At 37.4% G+C, this 24,914-nt stretch overlaps 1 protein-coding gene across 7 annotated transcripts in view; it reads left to right on the top strand.

Annotated features, from left to right (window-relative positions):
- The window catches only part of FRYL (FRY like transcription coactivator), a 174,177-nt gene that overhangs the window by 73,985 nt on the left and 75,278 nt on the right, over positions 1 to 24,914 (top strand). For 4 of the 7 annotated variants that reach the window (XM_015560992.1, XM_015560990.1, XM_015560991.1 and 1 more), the window contains exons 12-25: positions 2,233 to 2,277; positions 4,659 to 4,762; positions 4,961 to 5,069; positions 6,749 to 6,833; positions 9,553 to 9,726; positions 10,445 to 10,577; positions 12,719 to 12,826; positions 15,080 to 15,317; positions 16,173 to 16,358; positions 16,836 to 16,922; positions 19,499 to 19,767; positions 20,557 to 20,752; positions 21,561 to 21,685; positions 23,168 to 23,225. In XM_015560992.1, the coding sequence (XP_015416478.1) occupies positions 2,233 to 2,277; positions 4,659 to 4,762; positions 4,961 to 5,069; positions 6,749 to 6,833; positions 9,553 to 9,726; positions 10,445 to 10,577; positions 12,719 to 12,826; positions 15,080 to 15,317; positions 16,173 to 16,358; positions 16,836 to 16,922; positions 19,499 to 19,767; positions 20,557 to 20,752; positions 21,561 to 21,685; positions 23,168 to 23,225 (1,917 nt within the window). The remainder of the gene's footprint in view (positions 1 to 2,232; positions 2,278 to 4,658; positions 4,763 to 4,960; positions 5,070 to 6,748; positions 6,834 to 9,552; positions 9,727 to 10,444; positions 10,578 to 12,718; positions 12,827 to 15,079; positions 15,318 to 16,172; positions 16,359 to 16,835; positions 16,923 to 19,498; positions 19,768 to 20,556; positions 20,753 to 21,560; positions 21,686 to 23,167; positions 23,226 to 24,914) is intronic. The other 3 variants (XM_015560996.1, XM_015560995.1, XM_015560994.1) reach the window with 1 other exon arrangement.

Raw genomic sequence — 24,914 nt, 5'->3', positions numbered from 1 at the left:
AGGAGCACTGTTAATGATTGACACGGGGGAGGGGGCGGGGGGGGGAGATAATCCTCATCTGCTTGTCACGGGAATGCTTGATTTGAAGACCGTTTTGCTACACAGATTAATATTCGACGATTTGCTTACAGGATATATAAAAGGCAGATGTGAGATTTCATTTCCTGTCATCCCTCTAAGTTCAGGTTAAGACTTTACAGGTTAATACTTTAAAGGCAATGACAAGGCGCAGAGAAATTAAATTATTTGTCTCTGGCCTCACAGCTCCTTATGGTCTTGTGAGAAATAGACTGCCTTTCCTTTTCACACTTCAGGAATGATCCACTAGACAACATTATCCTAAATATCTTTTTCCTGATTTTATGTATCATTTTAAAAAATGTCTTGATTTTTTTTTTTTTTTTTGGTAAGATAGACAGGAAATATAAGTCTTTGAAAAATATTTTTAACTTTTTCTCTTCCTGGATCTACATTGATTTTATTCATGTTTGAATGAGAAATGATATATTCTGCTTTGTTTATGAAAATTCCCACAGTCAAATCAAGCTGATTCAGTGCTATGACATGTAACCAGAAAATAAGTTTTTATTTAAAATACTTAGTTATATTACGTACTGTTTTCTATCCTTATTTTGATGATTTATATAGATAGAGGTACTTAAAGGAGATTGATAATTAATTGCTGGGTAATGTGATTCTTAATACTTTTAATAAAATAAGATGTGCAGTTAAGTGTTCTTGGAAGATTGCTTTGTTTCATGACAATTCATACTTTTCTGTTGCTTGTTGGAATTTTTTTATATATCTACATTTCCACCTAACATATTTGCAATTCTTTCGCAGTACCTTAACTTTTTATTTTTGTCTTAAGGCTTTCATTTAAAATGCTCCATTTTCTTTGAATCCTTACCTCCTGATAAATACTTCTGGCATATTGTCCATGTTCATGAATGGCTATGTCAATCTGCCAGGCTAAAGGAGATAAGAGCCACTTAGCATGAATATTTGGAGTATAGTTGTCTTGGCCATTAACCCTTAACTTACATTAAGGCTCTATTCAGCAGAAATTTTATGACTTGGTTCCTGTTTACCAGGTTTAGATTCTGGGGCTAAGCTGCTTAGTCTAGGTAAGGAATTGAGCATTCAAGGGAAAACTACATTAATTACCTGTTGTGACAGGTATAATTTGCTTTTATATGTAGGAAATACTGGCTCAAGGTAAAGGCCTTACCTAAATTGATTTTGTTTTGAGATTCAAGTAACCTCTTAATTAAAAAAAAAAAATGTCTATAACAGTTTTTCATTTATTAGACCTACTACTTCTTAAAATTGATTTTTACTAATATTTGCTATATGCTAGATTCTCTGAATACAGTTTCTCATTTAATTCTTATTGTGACAGGCTGAAAGAAGAGAACTAAGTAACCCATGTTTAGGGAGCCAAAAAGTGATAGAGATTTGCATCTAGATACATTCAGTGCCATAACATTTGCGCTTTCTGGTCTATCTTGTTACCTTTTAATGTACTATTAGGAATGATGCTGTAACAGATATTTTAAGACAATATTTTGGCTGTAATTTTAGAATATTTAAAAGACATCCAAAGTCATAAGAATAATATTTTTTTAAGGCACTTTAAGATATTGCCCAATTTTAAAAAAATATTATACCAGTTTTTGAAGCTGGTGATCATAAAACATGGGTTTTAGTCCTATAGGTTCAGAAATAGCACGAGAGAACATCCTATTTGAAAATGTTAAATCTGTTAATTTTGTTCCAAACAGAATTTGGCAGTTTCCAATACCCCTATCTTTATATCAACTGAGGTCATTCTGTGAAAAATGACTTTTAAGTTTCTAAAGAGCAGTTAAGAGAGAAATGAGAGTACATATCATACAGAAATATTTTGAAGAATTTTTTTCTACAGTGTATGCTTAATTTCTTTTAAAAATTAAACTTTAACGTTTAAGTTCAATTGCAGTGCTTTGGAGAGGAAAAATTAGATTGTTAAAAACTTAAGTGTTTTCTCTCAGTTTGAGTATTGTAGATACCCAAAAAATTAGAGGATTTTTTTTTTTTTCTGAGTATTTCTGGCCACTGTCTTGGAAATTTCAAATTTCTTCTAAATAGAGGCCTTGGTGAGGAAGCTGTCTTGTTTGGTGCTTATTTTCATCTAACATGCATGTGCTGCATCTCATGTTTATGTTTGCTGTCTCACGTTGCTTTATTTAGATGCCATCTAACAACAGTATCAGAAAGCAAATAGAAACACTCCAGGTGAGTTGTGTCAATGTAAGACGTTGCTTTATCTCCTTTAAGTGTGCTTTTTTTTTTTTCCCCCTTTACCCATTATTGCATTGCATGTCTAATAATATTTATTCATGCCTGCTTCTTGTATGGTAGCAAAAGAGTAGCACACAGCAGGAGCATTCTAGTTTTCATATTAAAGAGGCCCCAGGAAAATGAACTTAAGATATTTGATAATGAATGTTGATTGTTAACCAGAATTCTCAATTTTAAGATAGTCTGTCTAATTTACATTAGCTGTTATAAATGAAATTTTTTAAAGATTTGCAAATGAAGTTGAGACAGTAGCTTAGATCTTGAATATGATTTTATTGCAACACTTTTTAAACTTTTATTTGATTGGTTTGGGTTTTAAAGAGATTATTTGGGGGGAGGTTCACAGTAGAGAAAAAGGAAAAAAAGAATAAAATAATTGCTGCCAAAGAGCATATTTGACTGACATACCAAATTTTATTACATATTAATACTGTTGGATTTTTATTAATGTAATCTGACTATTCACATTAGACCAAAATTGTAATGAGGCAATTAAATATCTTTGTTTAAGACTCAGGTCAGTTTAGGGTGTTTTTATTATTTAGGCATGATCGCAGCATTGTAGTGGTCAAATAAATAATAATTGATTTTTATCACTTTTCATCTTGTTGTGCTATTGTTCATTATAAAGTATTCTGCTTTGTTAACACAGTGGTCAATCTTGGAAAGTTTGAAAATCATGTATTTTTGTGGGTTTTTTGTTTTGTTGTTTTTATGCTAGATACTTCCTAACTTAAAATAAGAAAATAAGATAAACCAAATACTTTATTAAGCATTTATATGAGAATAATTTTTATGTGGAATTGGGCTTAAATATTTTTAATGTACAATTTATATTTTTAAAATACAATTTAATAACGTGAAAGTATTATTTGGAGTGTACATAAAACTAATTGAATTCATATTTTGATATTTGACATCCACATTTTAAACAATATCAATATAATAGTAAAGAAAATACTGCCCAAATCTTGGTTATTATATTAGTAACATATACAGGGTGTCCCCAAAAATGTATGCACTCTTTGAATAATTATAAAGGCAGTGTTTATTAAAATGCATTTCATTTTCAAAATGTAATAGAATGTAATAATTTCATTATTAATTATATCAAATACTCATATAGATAAATGTGGGAAAGTGTATTTTTTAGTGGTTGTCTCTTGTAAAAATACCCTTAGTTGTTACATCTTTTGCATAGTTTTTAGTCGTAAGTAGTTAGATGTCCATTTTTCTATATTTTAAAACATACAATAGAATGGCCAATTACTTAGTATTTAAGAACTCCCTTTTGTCTGTTGCTATATATAAAATAATTGTTCAGTAGTAAGAAATAACCCAAATAAAATTAAATAAATGCTAACTTAGAGCAATAAATGCATCCTGCAACCACGCATACAGTTTCTCCTAATAAAATTGATGATTAGCTGCATTTTCAATATTCACAATAAAATCTCATTACGTGACTGGTCATTGGAGAACTTTACTTTTTATAATACCTGGTATGCAGAAAAGGTTTGTCGATCAAATTGTGATTGAAATGGAAGACTTTTCTGCTTCTAAATAGTAATAATTTAAATAGTGTTCTGATTCTAAATAAATAATTGAAAGTATAGACTCTTGTTGAGCATTTATCATGTACCAGGCAGTGTTTCAAGTGCTTTTCACATAATTTCCTGAGTCTGTGAGGTAGGTACCATATTGCCTCGTTTTTAGAGCTGAGGAAATTGTAGCACCAAGTGAGATAGCAGCAGCCAAGGATGGGGTTTGGCTGGTCACTCCTAATTTGAGAGACCATGCTCTTAACCCACTAGTCTATATATTTCCTCTTGTTAGGCTAATCACTCAGTGATATTTTGCATTATTTCATAAATGCAAATATCTGTAATAGCCTTTGGTATTCTAGATTTTAACTGTATGTGGGTTGCAGTGAATTATTGCCAAGATTAGTAATCCTTCTATCATTAGGCCAGTATTGTATGAACCATTTATTACCAAGTAAGTTGATGTGTGTGTATAATTTTGAAATTCTTAGAAGTATTATTATAATTCTAATGTTGTATTGTATTGTTTTAAGTGTATAAGGAATGGCTCTGGATTTCCTTATTTATGGTTACTTTTGAGCTATCTGTACTTACCATACACCAAACATATACTTACCATATACAAACGTATGCTTACATATTTAAACCTGTTTAGATTGAATAAAAAAGAGAGGAATGAGGGCTTTTAGTTGTTGACAGAGAATGTATCTGTTCTTAAGTGATTTCAAGTACTTAAATAAACTTATTTTAATTCTCTTTTGTTCTAAACAGAATAAAGATCCTAAAATGTCTCGAGTTGCACTGGAATCTTTGTACAGATTGTTGTGGGTTTATGTAATTAGAATAAAATGTGAAAGCAACACTGTAACTCAAAGGTGAGTGCCTTTGTTTCCAAGTGTATTTTAAATAAAATATTGCTAAAACATATCTCACTAAGGGAATTTTAGTTAACATGACAAACACCTTGTGGGGGAATAGAAATTCTCCTGACATACTATGAAGAATAGGAAGAATAGTTTGTGACTGTTCTGTTAATTTCATCTCATTATGACTAATTTTTTTTCCCCCTGTAGTCGTCTTATGAGCATAGTGTCAGCACTTTTCCCAAAAGGCTCACGTAGTGTGGTTCCTCGTGACACACCTCTCAATATATTTGTGAAGATTATTCAGTTCATTGCTCAGGTGAGTATTTCACCTCCTAATACATGTGCCCATGTAAGTGACAAGAGTAATCTGTTGCAGTAACTTGGAGTATGAAAATTTGTTACACATCTAAAAGCATGATAAGATATTTATTACTATTGAACAGTGGAAATAATAAAAGTATGCTATAAATATAAAAGATGTTAATGGTTGTTGGTTTTTTTGGTGACAAAATAAGTTTGTCGTGGATCTACACACTTGGGGAAGGAAAGGAGAGCCACAGGTGGAAGAAGCGCTGTAGTTCGGGGGCGCTCAAGAAGGTGTATGATCCTACCCTTGTGCTTTTACTAATTACCTCTGGAGTAGCTCGAAAGGTTGTGTGTGGGTTTTGGGGTTTTTTTCTTGAAAATTGTTTTCGTAATTTGTGTTAACGTAGGTCCTTAGGTATAGATACTAGAATCCACTGTAGCTAGTTGAACCGAAAGGGATTTTTTAAGGCATATAAATAGTTCACAGAAACACTGATAGTCTGAATGATTAAGAGGAAACTATGGAATTTCTAACAAGGAGGCTGCTGTCTCCACCACAATCAGAAAGTGGCCAAATTAGGAAATCACCACAGATGTCTTAGACCCATGCTGCTGCCATGATCCCACCAGTAAAGCAGGCTCCTCCCCACCCCCGACCTCCTCCTCATGTTACCCAGTTCCCAAAGGCTCGCGTGAGGGCACCGCTTGGCAGGGTCTAAGCCACGTTCTAAAGCCTACTGTTACCAGGCATCCTGGCAAATACCATTTTAGCTCTCCAGTCTCTGCCATACAGGAAGGTTTGTTCTTAGGGGATTGACTGGGTGCTGAGTGATCACATCGAAGGTTTTAATCACATCAGTCCTGCAGAAGCATCGATAAGCTTACCTCCTCAACGTAATAAAACGTTTGATTCCAGAATGTTCATTGCATTCTCTTTGAACTAAAAATCTGACAATTTAAATGGTCCATAATGTAGTTATTTTGATAGTAAATAAATAAGGAATATTTAAATAAAATGAGTACATTTCTGTTTGCTAGAGCACAGAACTGATGGTAATTAAATAAGTATAAATCTGCCGATAAGGTAAATGAAAGCAAATTGTGCTTTAGCTCTAGTATTCAGAAAAAATTGCCATTAGGTTATATCCCTTTCCTCCTCCTTTTCCCCGCCCCAGTTCCCTTAGATTAATCACTTCACACCAACACTCCGCCAGAACTATAAAACTCTCAAACATCAGTTAATCTTCCTGGTTAACTTTTTCCTTGGAGATTTCCTTCCTGGAGCCCTGTTCTTCCTGTCCCATCGGATCTCTCGCTAGGCCAGCTGCATGGGTAATGCGGGACACACTTTCATCTAAGAGAATTACTTCACTTAGATTTTGGTGAATGAATACTTAAAACTTTACCCATTGGTTTGGGTATTAAATCATTTGATAAATATCTATAATTTTTTTATTATTTAAAAAAAATTTTCAATTACAGTTGACATTCAGCATTACATTGGTTCTAGGTGTTATAGTCATTAAACTATAATTCATAAGTTTTTTTCTGTATACAACTAGATTTAATGAATTTCTTGTGGGCACGGATCTGTGTCATTGCCATTATATGTATAATGCTTAGCATTATACCTAACATACAGTTGTAGCAAATTAGAAGGATTTATTCGTTGTGTGTGTTTTTTTCTAGGAACGTTTGGATTTTGCAATGAAAGAAATAATATTTGATCTTCTCAGTGTTGGAAAGTCTACTAAAACTTTCACCATTAATCCAGATTTAAAAATAAATAAATAAATAAATAAATAAATAAATTATAGAGTAATACATTATTCTCAACTTTTTATTTTTAGTGGTTTTTTTCTTAGAACACAGTTTCTGGAATCAACGGTTAGGCTCAAACCCATAGTTAGAAGTTCTACTTCTTACTACAGGTGTGATCTGGGACAAGTGGTATAACCTTTCCGATAGCTAACTGAACGGTTTAAGAGTAGTGTTAAGCATGGTGCAAAATAATCCAGAGAGGAAGTTTTTCAGGTTAGCCAGCTCAGCTGGATTCTAGAAGTTGGGACGTGAGCTCATGTTTCTTGCAAAAATAACATAAATATATATAATATGAACAACGGGGTCTTTAAGAAATATCATTCATTCATCATTCATCATTTATTGAGCACCTAAATTATGTCTCAGGGACTGTTTTAGGTATAAGAGACAAAACAGACAGAAATCCTTTTCCCCAGATGGAGCTTACAATAATAATTTTTTAAAAGAAAAAAAAATGTTATTCTACTTCTATGGCCTTGTTTTTTACTAGTAAATTCTAATTCACTCTGTAGACATTCAATTTTCAGATTGTTTTAAAATATTTTATGAACGTATTGCTTATCAGAATCTAATAACATTTGAGAATGTAAAAAGACTGTAGGTGTTATCTATTATGCCTTTTAAATTGTGCTGGTTCTCATAATCCGGAGATATATATTTATGTAGTTAACAAATAGGATAGAAAGTTATTGAAGCTTTTCAGTTTATGGTATTTTTAAGATAAGGTAATACATATTTCCAGGTTTTTTAAGTGAGCATACGTGAGTGTTTTATATACTCCATGTGGTTTCCAGCAACAAAAATCACATAATGAAAGGCATTTTCTTAAACATCCTTTTTCAAGATTATTTCCTCCATTGAACAAGTTTATTTCTAAAGTAAGTTTCTCCTCACTGAAGCTCTCACACTAGGAGTAGAAAAAGTGTCAGTTCAACTAGGTTTTTGTTTTGTTTCGTGGCTTTTTAGGGTTTTGTTGTTGTTGTTGTTTTAGAGAAAGAGAGGAAGGGAGAGGTATAGAGAGATAGAAACATCAATGAGACTGAGCCCAACCAATGTGGAAAAAGGAGTAGAAAAAGTGTTTGCTGTTTTGTTATTGTTGTTCATTTAGACTTCTTTATTAGGATTATCTTCGATCCACATTTTCCTTTCAGGAATCGTTTTAAGCTTGTGAGAACTAGTTTAGGTAAAACCAGGTAAAAGTATCCATCTATTCATTTAATCAAACACCTGAAAATTGCAATACTCTGAAAGAATGGGTAAATGAGGGCAATGCTGTGGACCCTGGGGCATTGCAGACTTCCCACTTCCTTCCAGGTGTCTTGTATGACTCTGTGACATGACCTTCTGAAGGCACCCGTGCTGTCATATAGCTTAAACCTGAATCTTACTTAGATAACAAAAGATGTTTTAATAGAAGTTTTCTTTCCTCCCTGGAGTCCAGTGAGCTGTCTTGCAGGCCCACTGAGATGCACGTGCCTGCTGTAGAGACCACTGGTGCAGGTCGGAGATAACGGCAGCTTGGGCTGAGACAGCGAGGTGCAGATAGGGAGGTCATTTACCGAGACAAGAAACATCGGGAGGATTGATTTGGGGGGGAAAGTGCATTTGGTTTGAACATGTTAAATCTGAGACGTCTTTTTGACATCAGGTAGGTAATTAAAGTCCTGTAAACACATGCAATGGCTTTGGGAGAGAGAACATGATGGTAGGAGAAGGCGTTCTAATATTTAATATCCGATAAAGGAGGCTCAGCCTGAAATGCAGCATAGGAGACACAGCCAGCAGTGGCACAGGTGTACTGAGGGAGGAAATGTTTCAGGAAAGAACACTGTCCAGTGCTGCTAAAGTCACAGATTCAGGGAAAGTGCCCCCTGTTGTGAACAATATGGTCATTAACCATGGCGAGTTGCTTCAGGGAAGTATTCTGGGAGGACTTATTAAGATAATTGAGTACAGCCCTAACCGGTTTGGCTTAGTGGATAGAGCGTCAGCCTGCGGACTGAAGGGTCCCAGGTTCGATTCCGGTCAAGGGCATGTACCTGGGTTGCGGGCACATCCCCAGTAGGGAGTGTGTAGGAGGCAGCTGACCAATGTTTCTCTCTCATCGATGTTTCTAACTCTCTATCCCTCTCCCTTCCTCTCTGCAAAAAAATCAATAAAATATACTTTTTTTAAAAAGATAATTGAATATGGTTAACAGAAATGAAGTATATTCAGTTGAAAGGGAAATGTTGAATGTGCAAGAAAAGAGATAATCAATAGTAAAATGTTAAGATCAGATAGCATTCTAAAGCTAGAAAGACCAGCCCCCCTCAACTCTAATAAGACCAAAGGCGAGGAAGAAGAAGTGCAGATATAAGTGCACTGGTGTGTGTTGTAGTGAGAGTTTAAAGAAGGTTGGTTTTTTCTTTCTAGAAGGAGGAGAGTTGAGAACAGATGGAAGAGGTTTGAAATAAGCTTTATAGCGAAAGAGGAGAGCCAGTTGACCTCTGAAGTGAGTGGGTGGCATCTGGAATTTGACATTAAAGCACACTTCAGTGCCTGGATGGGTTAAAAAATGCTAAGCAGAAAGCTGAGTTTTCCTGCACCCCAGCGTTATTTGATGAGATATTTTTAACATGAACAAAATATCGGCTGAAAGTCTGCTTTACTTTTGAAAACTTTCTCTCCGCAGAGAATGAACATAGGCCTCCGAGTCTTCCTGGTGATAGCGGACAGCCTGCAGCAGAAAGATGGAGAGCCACCAATGCCAACAACAGGAATTATTCTTCCTTCAGGAAACACGCTTCGTGTGAAGAAAATTTTTCTCAATAAAACCTTGACCGATGAAGAAGCAAAAGTCATAGGTTAGTGTTACCTCAAATAAATAGAACAGCTTGTTGATAGTTTCATGTGCTTCTGTAGATGTTTAGATCGAATCTAAAATAGATATATTTACCTATTATGGTTATTCCAGTACATGGAGTGATAAAAGAATACATTTTTTATAATACCTATAAGTTGTTAGGTTAAAAGTCTTCTGTTTAAAGCTTTACTTTCTTATGTGACATTATTTACTGCATTTTATTCTTCCTTCAAATTTTAGTTCTGTGCATAATTTTTACATATACTAAAGCCAATCATCAGGGAGAAGAGTATATCACAGTCAAAATGCCTTCTTTTGCAACATTGATAAGCTAATGTGGTTTTTTTTTAATTGAATTTGTTGGGGTGACACTGGTTAACAAAATTATACAGGTTTCAGGTGCACAATTCTACAACACATCATCTGTACACTGTACTGTGTGTTCACCACCCCAAGTCGAGTCTCCGTCCATCACCGTTTATCCCCCTATACTCTCCTCCACCTCCCCAACCCGCCCTCTCCCCGGCAATCATTACACTGTTGTCTGTGAGTTTTTTTATTTCCTTTTTTGCTCAATCCCTTCACACACACCCCACCTCCCGACAGCTGTCAGTCTGCTCTGATTAAGAGACTTTTATTTTTACAGAAAAGGAATTGTAACTATTCCTTATTTAATTTCTAACATTTTATAACTGAGGGTTTTTTTCCTCCCCCACCAGGAATGTCAATTTACTATCCTCAAGTGAGAAAAGCATTAGATAGCATTCTCAGACATTTGGACAAAGAAGTCGGGAGGCCAATGTGTATGACTAGTGTGCAGATGTCTAACAAGGAGCCTGAAGATATGATTACGTACGTAGTAAATTAATGCTTTTCATTGCTATTTCAGTTTTTGTAAAGAGTATAGATGGTTGATTCGTGCTTACTTGTCTTGTTCCGTTCTCTCCCGGAGTTCTGTATTGCCATCTGCTGTGGTTATTAACACAGCTGTTCCTTCCACGTGCCAAGTTTAGTCCTTTAGTATAGATAGCAGAAGGTGTCCTGGATTCTCGGTCTAGCTTGTTGTCAGTGACAAAGCCCTACTCTCATTCTGTGAATGATAGGTAAATCCTCGTTGCCCCAGATGTGTGCGGACTGATTGGTGGATTAAGTCAGACCAGTGCTCTTATTTCCAGGGCCCTGATAAACAAAAAAGAACACCTGAAAACCTCCTGGGAACCAGGGGTTCAGAGAGGAAGAATGTATGAGTAGTTCTTTTGAAACAGTACTTCATCCCTCCCTGCCCATCCCACTCTAGTCTTGTCACCACTGCTTGTCATCCCAGCATCTTTTTTCCTGATTAGGGATTTCCTCCTCAAGAGAATATAGTTTATGGCAATAACTTCCTTCATTGGCTAAGATATATCGACATATTCTGTATAAGGAACAGCATTTTTCAGATAGTAATATCTGCATTCCAGGTCTTAGATGACCAAATTGGAAGTTGGGTCTCTCAATTTAATTCATATACAGTTATACACTAGTGTGTAACTGTATCTCAGAATTTCTCCGACATGAAGTTTTTCCTGCGTTATTTCATCACAACCACTCTCCTCATTTCTGTCGATACGTTTGCCCTCCTCAAGCTCCTCTGGCTGCGTATGTCGAGCCCCCGACGATGGCAGCATCCCCCCGTCAGCCGTTCCTTCTGTGACTCCACCAGTTTCGCCTCTGACAACAGTACCTTTCCTTCCTTTGCTCCACTTTAATCTTGGTTGGCGAGTTTCCTCTTTTGAGTATTCATTTTTGTGAAATGCCACCTGAATTTATCACTGGAGACAAGTAAGCAGCACAACTACACACTTTGCTGTCTGTGTGTGAACCAAGTAACAGACGGGCAGTGACTAATTATGACAGAATTTGAAAAAAGTGACGTGATTTGTCACTGATTAAGATGCTCATCTGTTAAATACGTCATGATCGGTGGACTGAAAAGCTAACAGGGAAACTTTTTTATGCAATTACTTACAGTTAACGTGTGGGAACTGAAGATTGAACCATGCTGGGACTGGTGGTGTTTAACTAAATTGTGGTTCCCAAAGCTCATGCATATTGGAACCATGGAAAGAGACATCACTATATAAAAGCTCTGAAAGTCGGTAGCAAATCCATTGCCACTGTAACAAATATGGGCCTAAAATATTGAAATCATCCAAATTCCTTTATACATAAGAATTATTTTCTAGGCCAACTGAAGAGCTATTTGGATAAGTTAACTAAAAGCCTCACCTTGAAATATAGACCAAAATAAAAACCAGTATATTAAGATGTTAGATATTTAAAATAAATAAAATCATTGAGTAACTAGAAGTAAATACAGTAGATTTAAATTGTATCAAGCCTCTGAAGGAGCCAGATGAATTTCAAAAATGAACACATTGTATTACATAAAAATTTTAAGTGTCTGTCTGTGTGTCTGTGTGTGTGTGTGCGCGCTGAAGTAAAAAAGACAAGAAAAAAACATAGCAATAGTGGTATATGAGAAAGTCTGTTTTCTAAGAACCTTGTTAGTAAAGTAAAGTAAATAAAAAAATTTTGTTAATTTTGTAGGCTCCCACATAACCAATGTCTGATTATTTAATATCAGTAATATTGTGTGATAATTATTTACTAAAGATTCAATATTAGTTAAATTATATTTAATTTAAAATTTATTAATTTGAAATAATTGTATTAAAAACAGTGTACTGTATATTCATTATTTAAAACGAATCGTTCCTATGCTTGTTTTACAATTACTGAAAACCTTTTCTGTTTACTGTGTTTTTCCTGAATTATCTCTGTATTCTTCTGTTCATTTATAAACTAATAATTATTTACTGAATATATGTGTGTTCTTTTTTATATTAAACTTTCTGGGGTGGGCTCCTGTTTTCTGTAATTATTTTTCCAACTTTGCTTCCATTTCCCAGCATATGTAATATACTTAAGTCCTGTTGTGACATATTTTTCAGGGGGGAAAGAAAACCCAAAATTGATTTGTTTCGAACTTGTATTGCTGCTATTCCAAGATTGATTCCTGACGGTATGAGCAGAACTGACCTCATCGAGCTGTTAGCAAGGTAAAGGAGAGTCACTATTTGCTATGCTGACTTGTATCTCTTTTGATCCCTTTAAATCTCAAACCAGCCCTGTTACTATTATCACTAAAAGCTAATGATACAGACATTTAATCCTTTGTTTGATTTCCTTTTTAAACTCCCATTTTGTCTTTCATGTTTTGTTAAACATGTTCTCCCCATTCATGTTTAACTTTTAAAGTTCTTTTATATCCCCTTACAAAGCTCATTTTTCAACTCACTCACTTTCTCTCTGGCAGTATTTCCTGGGATTTATAAAACACGTTATCCCTTAACATGGGTGTTACCCGTGTATGATGATACGGATTAGGCAATTAAATTTTTGTTAACTCCTACCATCATTTCTTTGGCACCCAGGCTGGTGGCCAAGTCTCATTTTCACTTGTTTCTTCTATTGCATTGGCCACAGGGTTGAAGTTTTGTTTTCCCTTTGCTCTGTTAACATGGCATAGATTTAAAAAATAAGCAAATAACATGAACCAAACTTAAATATTATCTTTCAGAACTAATTCTAAGTTGAGGTGGTGGCCTGTTGAAAACCTGCTTTGTTGATGTAGTTAGAATCCCCTAGATGAGGGGTTCGATCATGAATCTTTTAGGGTTTGCAGATCTTGTGATCTCTGTCACAACCTCTCGTCTCTGCCTTCATAGTTCAGAAGCAGCTGAAGCCAGCCTGTAAAGAGAGCTGAGTGTCCCAGTGGGCGCCCACCAGAATGAAAGTGCATCTATAATTGGCAGCGATGCCGCATCTAGTGCAGGAGCAAATGTCTGAGCAATGAATGACAGTTTGCTTTCCTATTTCCTTTGCTTCTTTCCCCTATGACGTTTACTAACTGATTAATTTACTTCAGCAGAAAGAAAGCTTCTAGGATCTGGTCTATTTTCTCCCCTATTCCTCTTATTTGCAATTGTGATGTCCAGATCGTGTGTACTTATAAATGAAGCAAGCAGTCCGACAAGTCAAAGATGCATGGTAAATGTGTAGGCCTGTATGCTGGCTCCCAGGCAAGTGCATGACGTCCCTGCCTTAAATTAGCCAGGCCGCATTGCTGTTCTCCTCATGCATCTATACCCTGAGTCACTGAGGTAGGTGTCAGATGACATGTACACATCCGTGGATTATGGGGTGTTGAAATAACCTTTAAAGTCGGCATCATATAGTCAGTCACTCCCCTCTCCCACCGTTACCTCCCTGGGTGCCACTATCAGACACAGCTCCGGGCTCGAGACCCTTAAGCTGGCCCTGTGTGACCCTTCTGAGGAGCTGCCGCCACTGCTGCTGCCCTGGGCTGACCCCCACGCCGGGCTCGCTGTGGTGCATTTCCCCTCCAGCCTCATTGTCACTGCGGGCTGGCTTAGTGCAGGCCAGGCCTGGTTCAAGCATGTCATTGGGGCATATTTTTAAATGTCACCTGCTTTTCTTTTTCATTCAAGCCGTTTCTAACTCTGATGCCTTTGTCTTGATGGTCAGTCTCTAAACAATCCTCCTCAGGCCCAAATCAGAAACATACTCATATGATGATATGTGTTGCAGCCATCTTTTCTGTGTGTGTTTTCCTAATCATTCTCTTTATGTTCTGTTATAATCCTTGAATTTCATCATGTTCATGTCCCCGTATGGTTTTAATGTCTTTAAAAGGCAATTTTATGTAGCCTCTCCTAATCATTCTCTTTATGTTCTGTTATAATCCTTTAACTTCATCATGTTCATGTCCCCCCGTATGGTTTTAATGCCTTTAAAAGGGTTTGCTCTCGTCATTCTCTGTAGGTTTTAATGTCTTTATGTAGCCTCTCTGATTTGTTTAGCCTGAACACTGTCTTTAGGTGTTAGTTTGAAAATGTTTTATTTTTCCAGGTATACGACACTCATGAGGTTACTACTAAATGTATGCTCATTCTCACCTTCAAAATATATTTCTGTTAAATTGATTCCATCTTTTTTTGTTCTATTTCCTTTCTTACAACTAGCCATCTTATATTTAACTAACCTCAGCGCTTATGAGAAACATTATTCTGAGTTATAGTAAAAATACCAACTAGTATTAGTAGGTTGAAATGTGAATATAGACTAGCATAGGAATGGATATAACACAAACAGTGAACGTCGGTTTCTATCTCCATACTTGGTGCAAACCAGTTGAGAGGCCATGTTTACCAAGGTCTTAGTTTTCAGATGCAGGTGATGAAACGACCTGGAAGGTTGGGGGTTTTGCTGACGGACCTTTGTTCCCGCAGGCTCACGGTTCACATGGATGAAGAGCTGCGCGCCCTCGCTTTCAATACTCTGCAGGCTCTCGTGCTCGATTTTCCAGATTGGCGGGAGGACGTGCTTTCGGGGTTTGTCTATTTCGTTGTCCGTGAAGTGACTGACGTCCATCCCACACTTCTTGATAATGCTGTAAAGATGTTGGTACAATTAATAAACCAGTGGAAACAGGCAACCCAAATGCATAACAAAAACCAGGACTCACAGGTATCGTGTTCTTTTGTGTGGCCCCTTGGAATGTGATCGGTGGTGTTACTGTATCAAACCCTAAATGTTTTATTCATTTTATTCATTTTCAAAGTGTTTATAATCCATGAAACTGAGTTTTCCTGTAGTCCATATCTTAAATATATCATCTTTCGTGTCTAACCTCCTTCCTTTATAACAGTGAGTTTTGTATGAACGTAGGTCGTAGAGGCGATTCTAGTTCAGATTTAGGTTGCTTCCAGTATATTTAAAGCTGGTACAATAAAAAACGTGGGTAGCCTTTCATTTGAGTTATTTGATTGTTTTGTCCTTGGCACCAGTCCCTATTTCTCATATACAGTTTGTGTCCTTCTTAACCATGAAAGGTCCCAAATTACTGATTTATGATAATGTGTAAGTCGTCGAACCTTGGAATTTTAGAACGGGATCATAAGCCAACCCAGCTTCCCAGCCTTTAATGAGCATATAAAACACCAGGGGCCTGAGAATCCATTTCTAACAAGTTCCCAGGTGATAACCGCTGCAGGGCCTCGGCTCTGAGCACAAAGGATACAGTCCAGTCCCCTCACACCCCACGTAGAAATGTCAGCCCAGGAGTGACTAATAGCGGCAGCTCCAAGGTGACAGAGTAGCCGCTGAATGATAGAGGTGAGATACGGAGTTCTCGTTTAGACTGCCAGTGACCAGTCAGTGCTTCTTCCTCCACTGTGTACACTATTACATGTTTATCAATTCAGGATTATTGAAATTGCTTGAGCTGAGACAGGCTTGTACCCTTAATTTCTAGTTGTTTTACTAGAATGTCTATAACTGCATTTTGAAGCTTCATTTTTTAACTTCTGTCTCTTTTTGAAGCATGGTCTAGCTAATGGCGCTTCCCACCCCCCTCCTCTGGAAAGGAGCCTGTATCCCAGTGTATTCCATGTGGTCGAAGGGTTTGCTCTCGTCATTCTCTGTAGCAGCCGGCCTGCCACGAGGAGATTGGCCGTCAGTGTCCTTAGAGAAATACGGGCTTTATTTGCACTTTTGGAAATACCCAAGGTAAGATTTAGATACTTCATTTACTTCCCTAATGAAAATACTAAAAAACTATCCTTCTGTCCATCTTTATTACATTTCTGTTACTATCATGCAAGTATAACTTACTCCATAACAAAGTCTTTTTGACAGAGTCTTAACTAAGCCACCTCAATTCCATTTGTAACCAGTAGTGCTAAAGTGAATGTGAATATTTATTTAAATTTGGCTACTTTTCTTAAACATTCTTAAATTTCTCCTGGCCGGTGTGGCTCAGTTGGTTGAGCATCATCCCATGAACCAGCAGGTCATGGTTCAATTTCTGATCAGGGCACATGCCCAGGTTTCCTGTTCCATCCCCAGGAGGGGGCGTGCAGGAGGCAGTCGATTGATGTTTCTCTCTTATCGATGCTTCTACCTCCCTCTCCCTCACCCTTCCTCTCTCTGAAATCAATGAAAACATATTTAAATTGTTTTAGACATATGTTGTCTTTTTTATAGGGCGATGATGAATTAGCCATAGATGTGATGGACAGGCTGAGCCCATCCATTCTTGAGAGCTTCATACATCTCACGGGGGCCGATCAGGTAACTGTAGTGGTTTCTGTGACTATAATGTACTGCAGTGCAGTGATTGTAATGAATGAATGCTGTTCAGTCTTGTTTTAGAACCTCAGTCACATATATACATGAATTTTCTTGACAAATGTAATGCATTAGAACAGTGGTTCTCAACCTTCTGGCCCTTTAAATACAGTTCCTCATGTTGTGACCCAACCATAATATTATTTTCATTGCTACTTCATCACTGTAATGTTGCTACTGTTATGGATCATAATGGAAATATCTGATACGCAGGATGGTCTTAGGCGACCCCTGTGAAAGGGTCGTTGGACCGCCGAAGGGGTCGCGACTCACAGGTTAAGAACCGCTGCATTAGAAAGTATTTTTGAAAACTGTACTTTAAAAATTAAAAATACTTTTTAAAAAGTGGCACACAAATTTAAAAAAAAAAGTTGCAGTGGTTTATTTCTATGGTTAGTATACTTCCCCATAGCAATAAAAATATTTTATCTTTGTAAAATTCCAGTCTTTTTGATCGAAGAAGTTCCTCTTAAATCTAATGTTACTGTTAACTATTTTTTTCTCTTTTTTTTTGCTATTTATTATGGCATATAATATTTTATATATTTAGCCAGTATGTATATATATATACTGGCGGCACCCCACCCCCCACCCCACCCCCCCGGGCCCTGCTCTGTGTGTGACGGGGTAGAGCCATAACCTCCCCATCGGCCCTGCCCTGAGTGTGAGAGTGGCGGCACCCCAATTCCCTGATCGGCCCTGCTCTGTGGGTGATAGAGGGCGGTGCCCCCCCCCCCCGTCCCCCCAAGGGCCCTACATACTGGCTAAATTACTATGGAAAATTTTGTTGAAATTTATAGCAAAAATTGCACTCTATCTTCAATAAATGTATTTGTTTACTTTGCCACATAAGTTTAAGTGCAATGTAGTATTTTATGCTAGTCATACTGTAATTTGACTCATTAAAATGAAGAAAAAACTGTATTTTTTTACGTTACTAAGAAAACGTGTGCAGACTTGCTTAGTTGAGTTTGAATTTTTTAAAAAAGTCATATATTACGATTTCAAGATTGATGTAAGAGTATCAGACTTTACTACCTGACATTCTTTTTATTCCTGTTTTGGAATGCATGAACCGACCAGAGGTTTATGTGCTTTCTGCATAACACTTGGTTTTTACAACTCACAGATTATGTGTAACCAAAGGAGATAATAAGAAAACTTCATAAATATAAGAGATGGTTATAAATCTGTACAATTTCAAGAATTCTGTTTTAGATGATTAACCTAAATTATGCTGACAAAAAGAGTAGTGGATGGCTCTCTTTTAGTGCCTAACACAGTGCCTGGCTCTTAGTGGGTGCTTTATAAATATCAGTTGAATGATGGAGTAAATTGAGTCTCTGTTCAGCTTAAGGCTCCATTTTTGTTTGAATGACATATAATTTATTCTGAAGGTAAATCTTTCTCTTCAGTATAAGATCCCAGAATATTACTGATCAAATATTTATGAACTAGAGGCCCGGTGCACAAAATTCATGCAGGGGACAGGGGCCTGTCCCTCAGCCCAGCCTGCACCCTCTCCAATCTGGGACCCCAGTGGGATCAGGCCTAAACAGGCAGTCAGAGATCCCTCTCACAATCCGGGACTGCTGGCTCCCAAACACTCACCTGCCTGCCAGCCTGATCAATGCCTAACTGCTCCCCTGCAGGCCTGATCACCCCCAACTGCCCTCCCTTTCAGGCCTGGTTCCTCCCGCAGGCCTTGTTGCCCCTAACTGCCCTCCCCTGTAGGCCTGGTAACCCCCAACTGCCCTCCCCTGTAGGCCTGGTAACCCCCAACTGCCCTCCCCTGTAGGCCTGGTAACCCCCAACTGCCCTCCCCTGATGGCCCAGTCACCCCTAACTTCCCTCCCTTCCCAGTTTGGTCATCCCTAACTGCCCTCCCTTGCCAACCTGGTCCCCCCCGCCCCAACTGCCCTCCCCTGCAGGCCTGGTCCCCCACAACTGCCCTCCCCTGCCGGCCTGGTCGCCCACAACTGCCCTCCCCTGCCGGCCATCTTGTGGCTGCCATGTTGTGTCCACATGGGGGCAGCCATCTTTGTGTTGGAGTGATGGTCAATTTGCATATTACTTTTTTATTAGATAGGATATACACCTCTGGAGAGGAGCCCATTTTCCAGCCTGTTCCACTTAATCTGTAGAGCACGTCCGCATGAAAGTTAATAAGTTTGTTTTGGGGCTCTCTAGCTGCTGCAGTGCGCCCACAAAAATTGCATAGTCATATATGAATTATGTAAGTAGTGGTCCTCAGCCTTTTGGTTTTATAGATTCTTTCGAGAATAATGAAATCTATGGAATCTCTTTCCAGAAAAACACATGTAGGCACATGCACACAAACCCTTAAGTCCAATTTCAGAAATTCACTACTCTCTTACGCCCATTTTGGAGCTCAGATTAACCTGCATTAGGACCTCTGTTCTTGAAACTAGCAGCAGGCCACTTGTAGTTGAAAGCAGTTCCTGTGGCAGAACTTCAGTCATGACGTGTGCAGTAATCAGCGTTTTCTCTCTCCCTAGACTACTTTGCTGTATTGCCCTAGCTCGATAGATTTACAAACATTAGCAGAATGGAATTCTTCTCCTATCAGCCACCAGTTTGATGTGATTAGTCCATCACACATATGGATATTTGCACACGTGACCCAAGGCCAAGACCCATGGATTATAAGTCTCTCCAGTTTTTTAAAGCAAGAAAACCTTCCCAAACACTGCTCTACTGCTGTGAGCTATGCTTGGATGTTTGCATACACAAGACTTCAGTTGTTGTCCCCACAGGTTGATATAAAGTAAGTGTATATGTTTTTGGTATTTCTGTATATTTATGCTAATTATGTACCTATGTAGATTCTCAGGTATTGTGTATTGGGTGTTTTTTTGTTTGTTTGTTTCAATGATGATTGACACTTTCCACCTTGTGTAACATTTATGACCTTACCTTAGTTAAGTCTCCCCTAGTTACCATATTTTAAATTATTAGTCCCTCTTCTACCACCACTTCTATCTCACCATTTGCTCTATTTTTCGACATTAAACTTAGCACCATCTGACATTGTTTTTTGTTTTGTTTTGTTTTTTATATCTCACCTGAGGATATTTTTCCATTGATTTTTAGAGAGTGGGACGGAGAGGGAAAGACAGAGAGAAACATTGATGTGAGAGAAACACATCGATTGGTTGCCTCCTGCATGCACCCTGACCAGGGTGCAGGTGGGGAGGGACCTGCAACCAAGGAACGTGCTCTTGACTAGAATCAAACCCGGGACCCATTGGTCCGCAGGCCGACGCTCTATCCACTGAGCCAAAGCAGCTAGGGCCTGAGGTTTTATTTGTTTCTTTATTGTGTATCTCCTCCAGCAAACACGTTGGTAGTGGGTGTTTCAGGTTTTTGTTTTGCTGCTGTCACGGGTGCTCTGAACATTCTCTAACATGCTAAGACAGTGTGGATGAATTAATGAACTTATAGATGTGCTTTACGCACCTTCATTGCCCCTAGCATTAGTTTTCTTAAAAATTTTCAAAATATGTTGTGTTATTTATCTGTTTTATTTTTGTTTGTTTTTTGTTTTTTTCCTCAGTAGCCCCATCAATGCTAAGAAAGTGAACATGACCACAAGCAGTGACTCGTACGTCGGCCTGTGGAGAAATTACCTGCTTCTTTGCTGCAGCGCAGCCACGTCCACGTCAGCGTCTCCGTCTGCAGGGTCCGTGAGGTGCTCTCCTCCTGAGACGCTGGCGTCCACCCCCGACAGCGGCTATAGCATCGACTCCAAAGTAAGCTTGCCAGGTCTGCCCGTGCACCAGGTGCTACAGAAGTCATGTGTCAAACTTTCTTTTCCAGGACCATAAACTAACTAAGTTGGTTGAAAAAGTGTATTTGTTACTTGCACTGATAATTAAAAAAAAAGAGTTCAAGAAATCCCAATACTGCTTTTATGGAGTCCTAGTTGGAATAAAAAATTAAATGTAGTTTTTCTTCATGGAAAAAAGGGCCATGCTCATTAAATTCATCAGAATGGATATTTTTAAAGTCGTTTTCATCCCTGTTTTCCCTTTCATTTTCTATAGTTTTCACACTCCTTACTATCCAAAAGGAATGATTTAAATGATTAAATATATTTTTAATTTCCCTGAATTATGTAGTGATATAAATGACACTTGACAAGAACAGTTATCTAGTCTTCATGATATGACAAAAAATATTACGAGGTGGCTGAAGGAAATTGAGAAAACATAACACTTGGGGGTCCACTTCAACACCAATGACTCTTTTAGAAATAATTTTGTTCCACTCATTTTTGGAACCAAAAACATAGGCTGTGTGAGGGAGGGAGTCAGCCTGTTATCTGGTGGTGAGACCCTGAGAGACCCACAAAGCCCAGTTCCAATAATGAACTTGCAGTGAATCGTTGCGTAAAGTGTGTAGACATTTAGGTATGTGCACCACAGGTGAATTTTGAAGCCCTATTCATTCTGAAACTTTACTTATCCGTTGTTCTTGGCCAGATAGTGTTGAAATGTGAAATTATTTAGTTGGATGTACTATCATTAGCAGGTGCTATAAATACTTTTTTTTTTCCAGATTATTGGAATCCCATCCCCTTCATCCTTGTTTAAGCACATAGTTCCAATGATGCGCTCTGAGAGCATGGAAATCACAGAGTCCCTTGTTCTAGGTCTTGGCAGGACCAACCCAGGAGCTTTTAGGTAATTATCTGTGTATGTTTTCTCCATGCACTAGAACATAAATGTGGCTGCAGGGAGAGAGGGTGGGTAGGGGAGTACTTATCAGGAGAGCCACTTATCAGTCCTTTTACTGGTTAACTGGCCGTGTAACATTTAACAAGTCACTTGATTTATTTGAGCCTTTACTTCCCCATTTTGATTGAGGAAATAAGATTTTACCTTACTTTCTTCACAGAATGATTATGAAAATCAAATATTTACTATGTATAAATATGTTCCAGAAATGAAATGCTGTTTAAATCTTAAAATTCCTACCGAATTTATTTACACAGTGATTCTACTAACTTATAATCTCGTTCTATTGGTTAAAACTATAGTTTTTTCCCCCTCTTAAGAGAATTGAATTATTTTTACAAGTAATATTGACACACATATTTTACATAATTCTTGATTTTTATATATATATATATATAAATCAAGCAAATCCATCATTTTTGCCCAAAGTTCTGCTTTGTTATTGCCTTCTAGACTTTGGGTTTATTGTTTTGAGATTATCCTCCATTGATATGAGGTGGTATTTGATGTTTTGCCTCCAAGATGATATGCACAATAGAGACTAAATTGTAATATGTGAGGTGCGGGAATAGCATTCATTAAAAGGAAAATTTTGGAAGATTATTTTATGACAAGTGGTGCTAGTAGCAAAAAATGGGATACAAAAATTATCTCAGCTTCTTAAAAAACAAAATCCCATAAATTGAAACAGTTCTGAGGCAAATACTTTGTCTGTGGTAGTTTCTGTAGATGATAAAATTGTGGGTGGGTTTTATTTTCTTCTGCTGCTTTTTCTGTCTTCCCAATCTTCTATAACAACCACATTTTTTTCATTTTAAATCAGAACATAAGCAAAGATAAAATTATCATGTTCATGAAGTTTATACCATTTGACCCATTAATTCCATTTGTAAGAATTAATTCTAAGGAAATAATCAGAATAAAGGCAAAGGTTAATGTACAAAGATGTTTACTGAGGCAGTATTTATAATAACAGAAATTACATCAAATTTAATGCATCAGTAATATATGAAATGTTAAGGAAAAGTATGATTTCCACCCCATAATAGAATACTGTGAATTGATTAATTGCATATAAAAGTCCTTATGCTAGTACTAAGTAAAGAAAAAAACAGGATACCATCATATATGTGATAGGGTTTCAACTATGTGAAATGTATGTGGGCTGCAAAATGATTGAACAGAAATGTTGACAGTACTTATTTCTATAAATTCAGATAAGTGGTCTATACCATTTTTTCTGCTTTTCTAACATTCTACAATATACAGATTTGTTTTATAACCAAAACAATAAAAATTGTGTTTAAACAGTAGGATTAGGGTTAACTGAGGTCTATTTACCTCAATATATTAATATTTACATATTTGCACATCAGGTTATATCTGTTCAGCTATTCATTGAAAGAATGTATATCATTTTTCTTCTAGGGAACTGATAGAGGAATTGCATCCCATAATTAAAGAAGCACTCGAAAGAAGGCCAGAGGTAAACTGTGTAGTTTTCTATTATTAAATATTTGTTTGGCAAACACTTATTTGTCTTTTGTATTTTACACATTATACCAAAGTTAGAAATTCAGAAGTAAATAAATAAAAGATTGGCTACTGTAGTTTTTTCAACCTTTTTTTTTTATATTAATATACAGACCTCTTTTTCCCACACAGGAGATCTTATGCAGAAACAAATTGCTCTAGCTGAAGCGAGGACAGTTGGAGTCTAGAGCGGGGTCGGCAAACCTTTGTTGTAAAGGGCCAGATAGTAAATATTTTCAGCTTTTCTGGCCACACTTGTCACTGTTGCAACTACTCCGTTTTGCTGCATAGACTACTAAACAAGCGGGTGTGGCCATATTCCAATAAAACTTTATTTACAGCAACAGGCCAAATTTGGCTGAGTGTCATATTTTGCCAATCCCTGGCCTGGATCCCCAAATATAAAGATGTGTCAGGTTCTGAGCCACTTATAGAAACCATAGGTCCAGTGGAACAGACATGTGTGAACCATAATTGGAACAGTGTGTTGCACACTGGGATAAAGCCATAGATAAGGGGCCATACAGCTACGGAGAAGAAAGCCTTCAGCTCTGCCTGTGGAGGAAGGGAAGGCATTATGGATGCAGCACTGATACTTTGAGGTGAATTTTGAAGTATGTTCCCCAGTGGACAAGCAAGGAAAAGACATTCTAGGCAGAGGAACAACATTTCCAAACTTCATAAAAGAATCTGGCCATTGCAGGTTCTTTTGTGTCATTATATAAAGGGAAAGGGACTGATTATGCTAGAGAAGAAGATGGGGGGACTCCTGGTTCAGCTGTATCCGGCAGACCAGTGGTCCCCATAGGACACTGGCATCTGAGAAATGCCTGGAGAGCCTGCTAAAAACACAGGTTTCTGGGCCTATTGAAGGAGAGTTTCTAGAGTGGAGCCCAGAAACTTTCTTAAGTATCTCAGTTGAGTCTGGTGTAGAGCACTGAGAATCCGTGTTATTAACATTGGAGAGTCACAGAGGAATTTAAACAAGAGAGGAAGATGGTGAGAAGAGCTACTCTGTTAGAGACTTTAAAACAGCATCCAGCCCTGTAGAGCAAGCATGTCAAACTCAAAGGCTGACACAGGCCAAATAAACAAGGTTTAAGTTTATGTGGGCCGCAAAAAACAAAAGCTTCAATTTTCATAGAAACGTAGGTTTACTTCAATAGAGACGTGCTGAATACAAAGGACTGAAATAAATGAGTAATTGTTAACATAAAATAATAGAACATTTTAATAAAAATTAATATTTTTTCTTGAACATTAACTTACCAGACACTGAATAACTGCACAAATTAATAAGTAAAATATTCGCTGCTGGTATTAGGGGAGAGAAGTGGTGCACCTGCACGTAAGGCGCATAAGGGAAATGAATGCAATATGATCATAGTAATCAGTCATTAGCGAACATTGTAGTTTGTTATTAATAATTATGTATAACAGGATATTGTAAAAATTAAGCTACGAAATTTTTATGAAAACGTTTCTTACATACCGTTATATTGGCGGGGCCACAAAAATATCTGTTGTGGGCCCGCAGGCCATGAGTGTGACATGCTTGCTGTAGAGAGTAGTCACAATATTCCCGTTTTGTAATTAATCCGATTTTTGTTTCAGAATGACTTATTAGGGGGAAGTGAAATCA

Source organism: Myotis davidii, unplaced genomic scaffold (genome assembly GCF_000327345.1).
Source record: "Myotis davidii unplaced genomic scaffold, ASM32734v1 scaffold455, whole genome shotgun sequence".
Lineage (NCBI taxonomy): Eukaryota > Metazoa > Chordata > Mammalia > Chiroptera > Vespertilionidae > Myotis > Myotis davidii.
The sequence above is the reverse complement of the archived record's forward strand: the minus strand, read 5'-3'. Positions and strand labels throughout refer to the sequence as shown.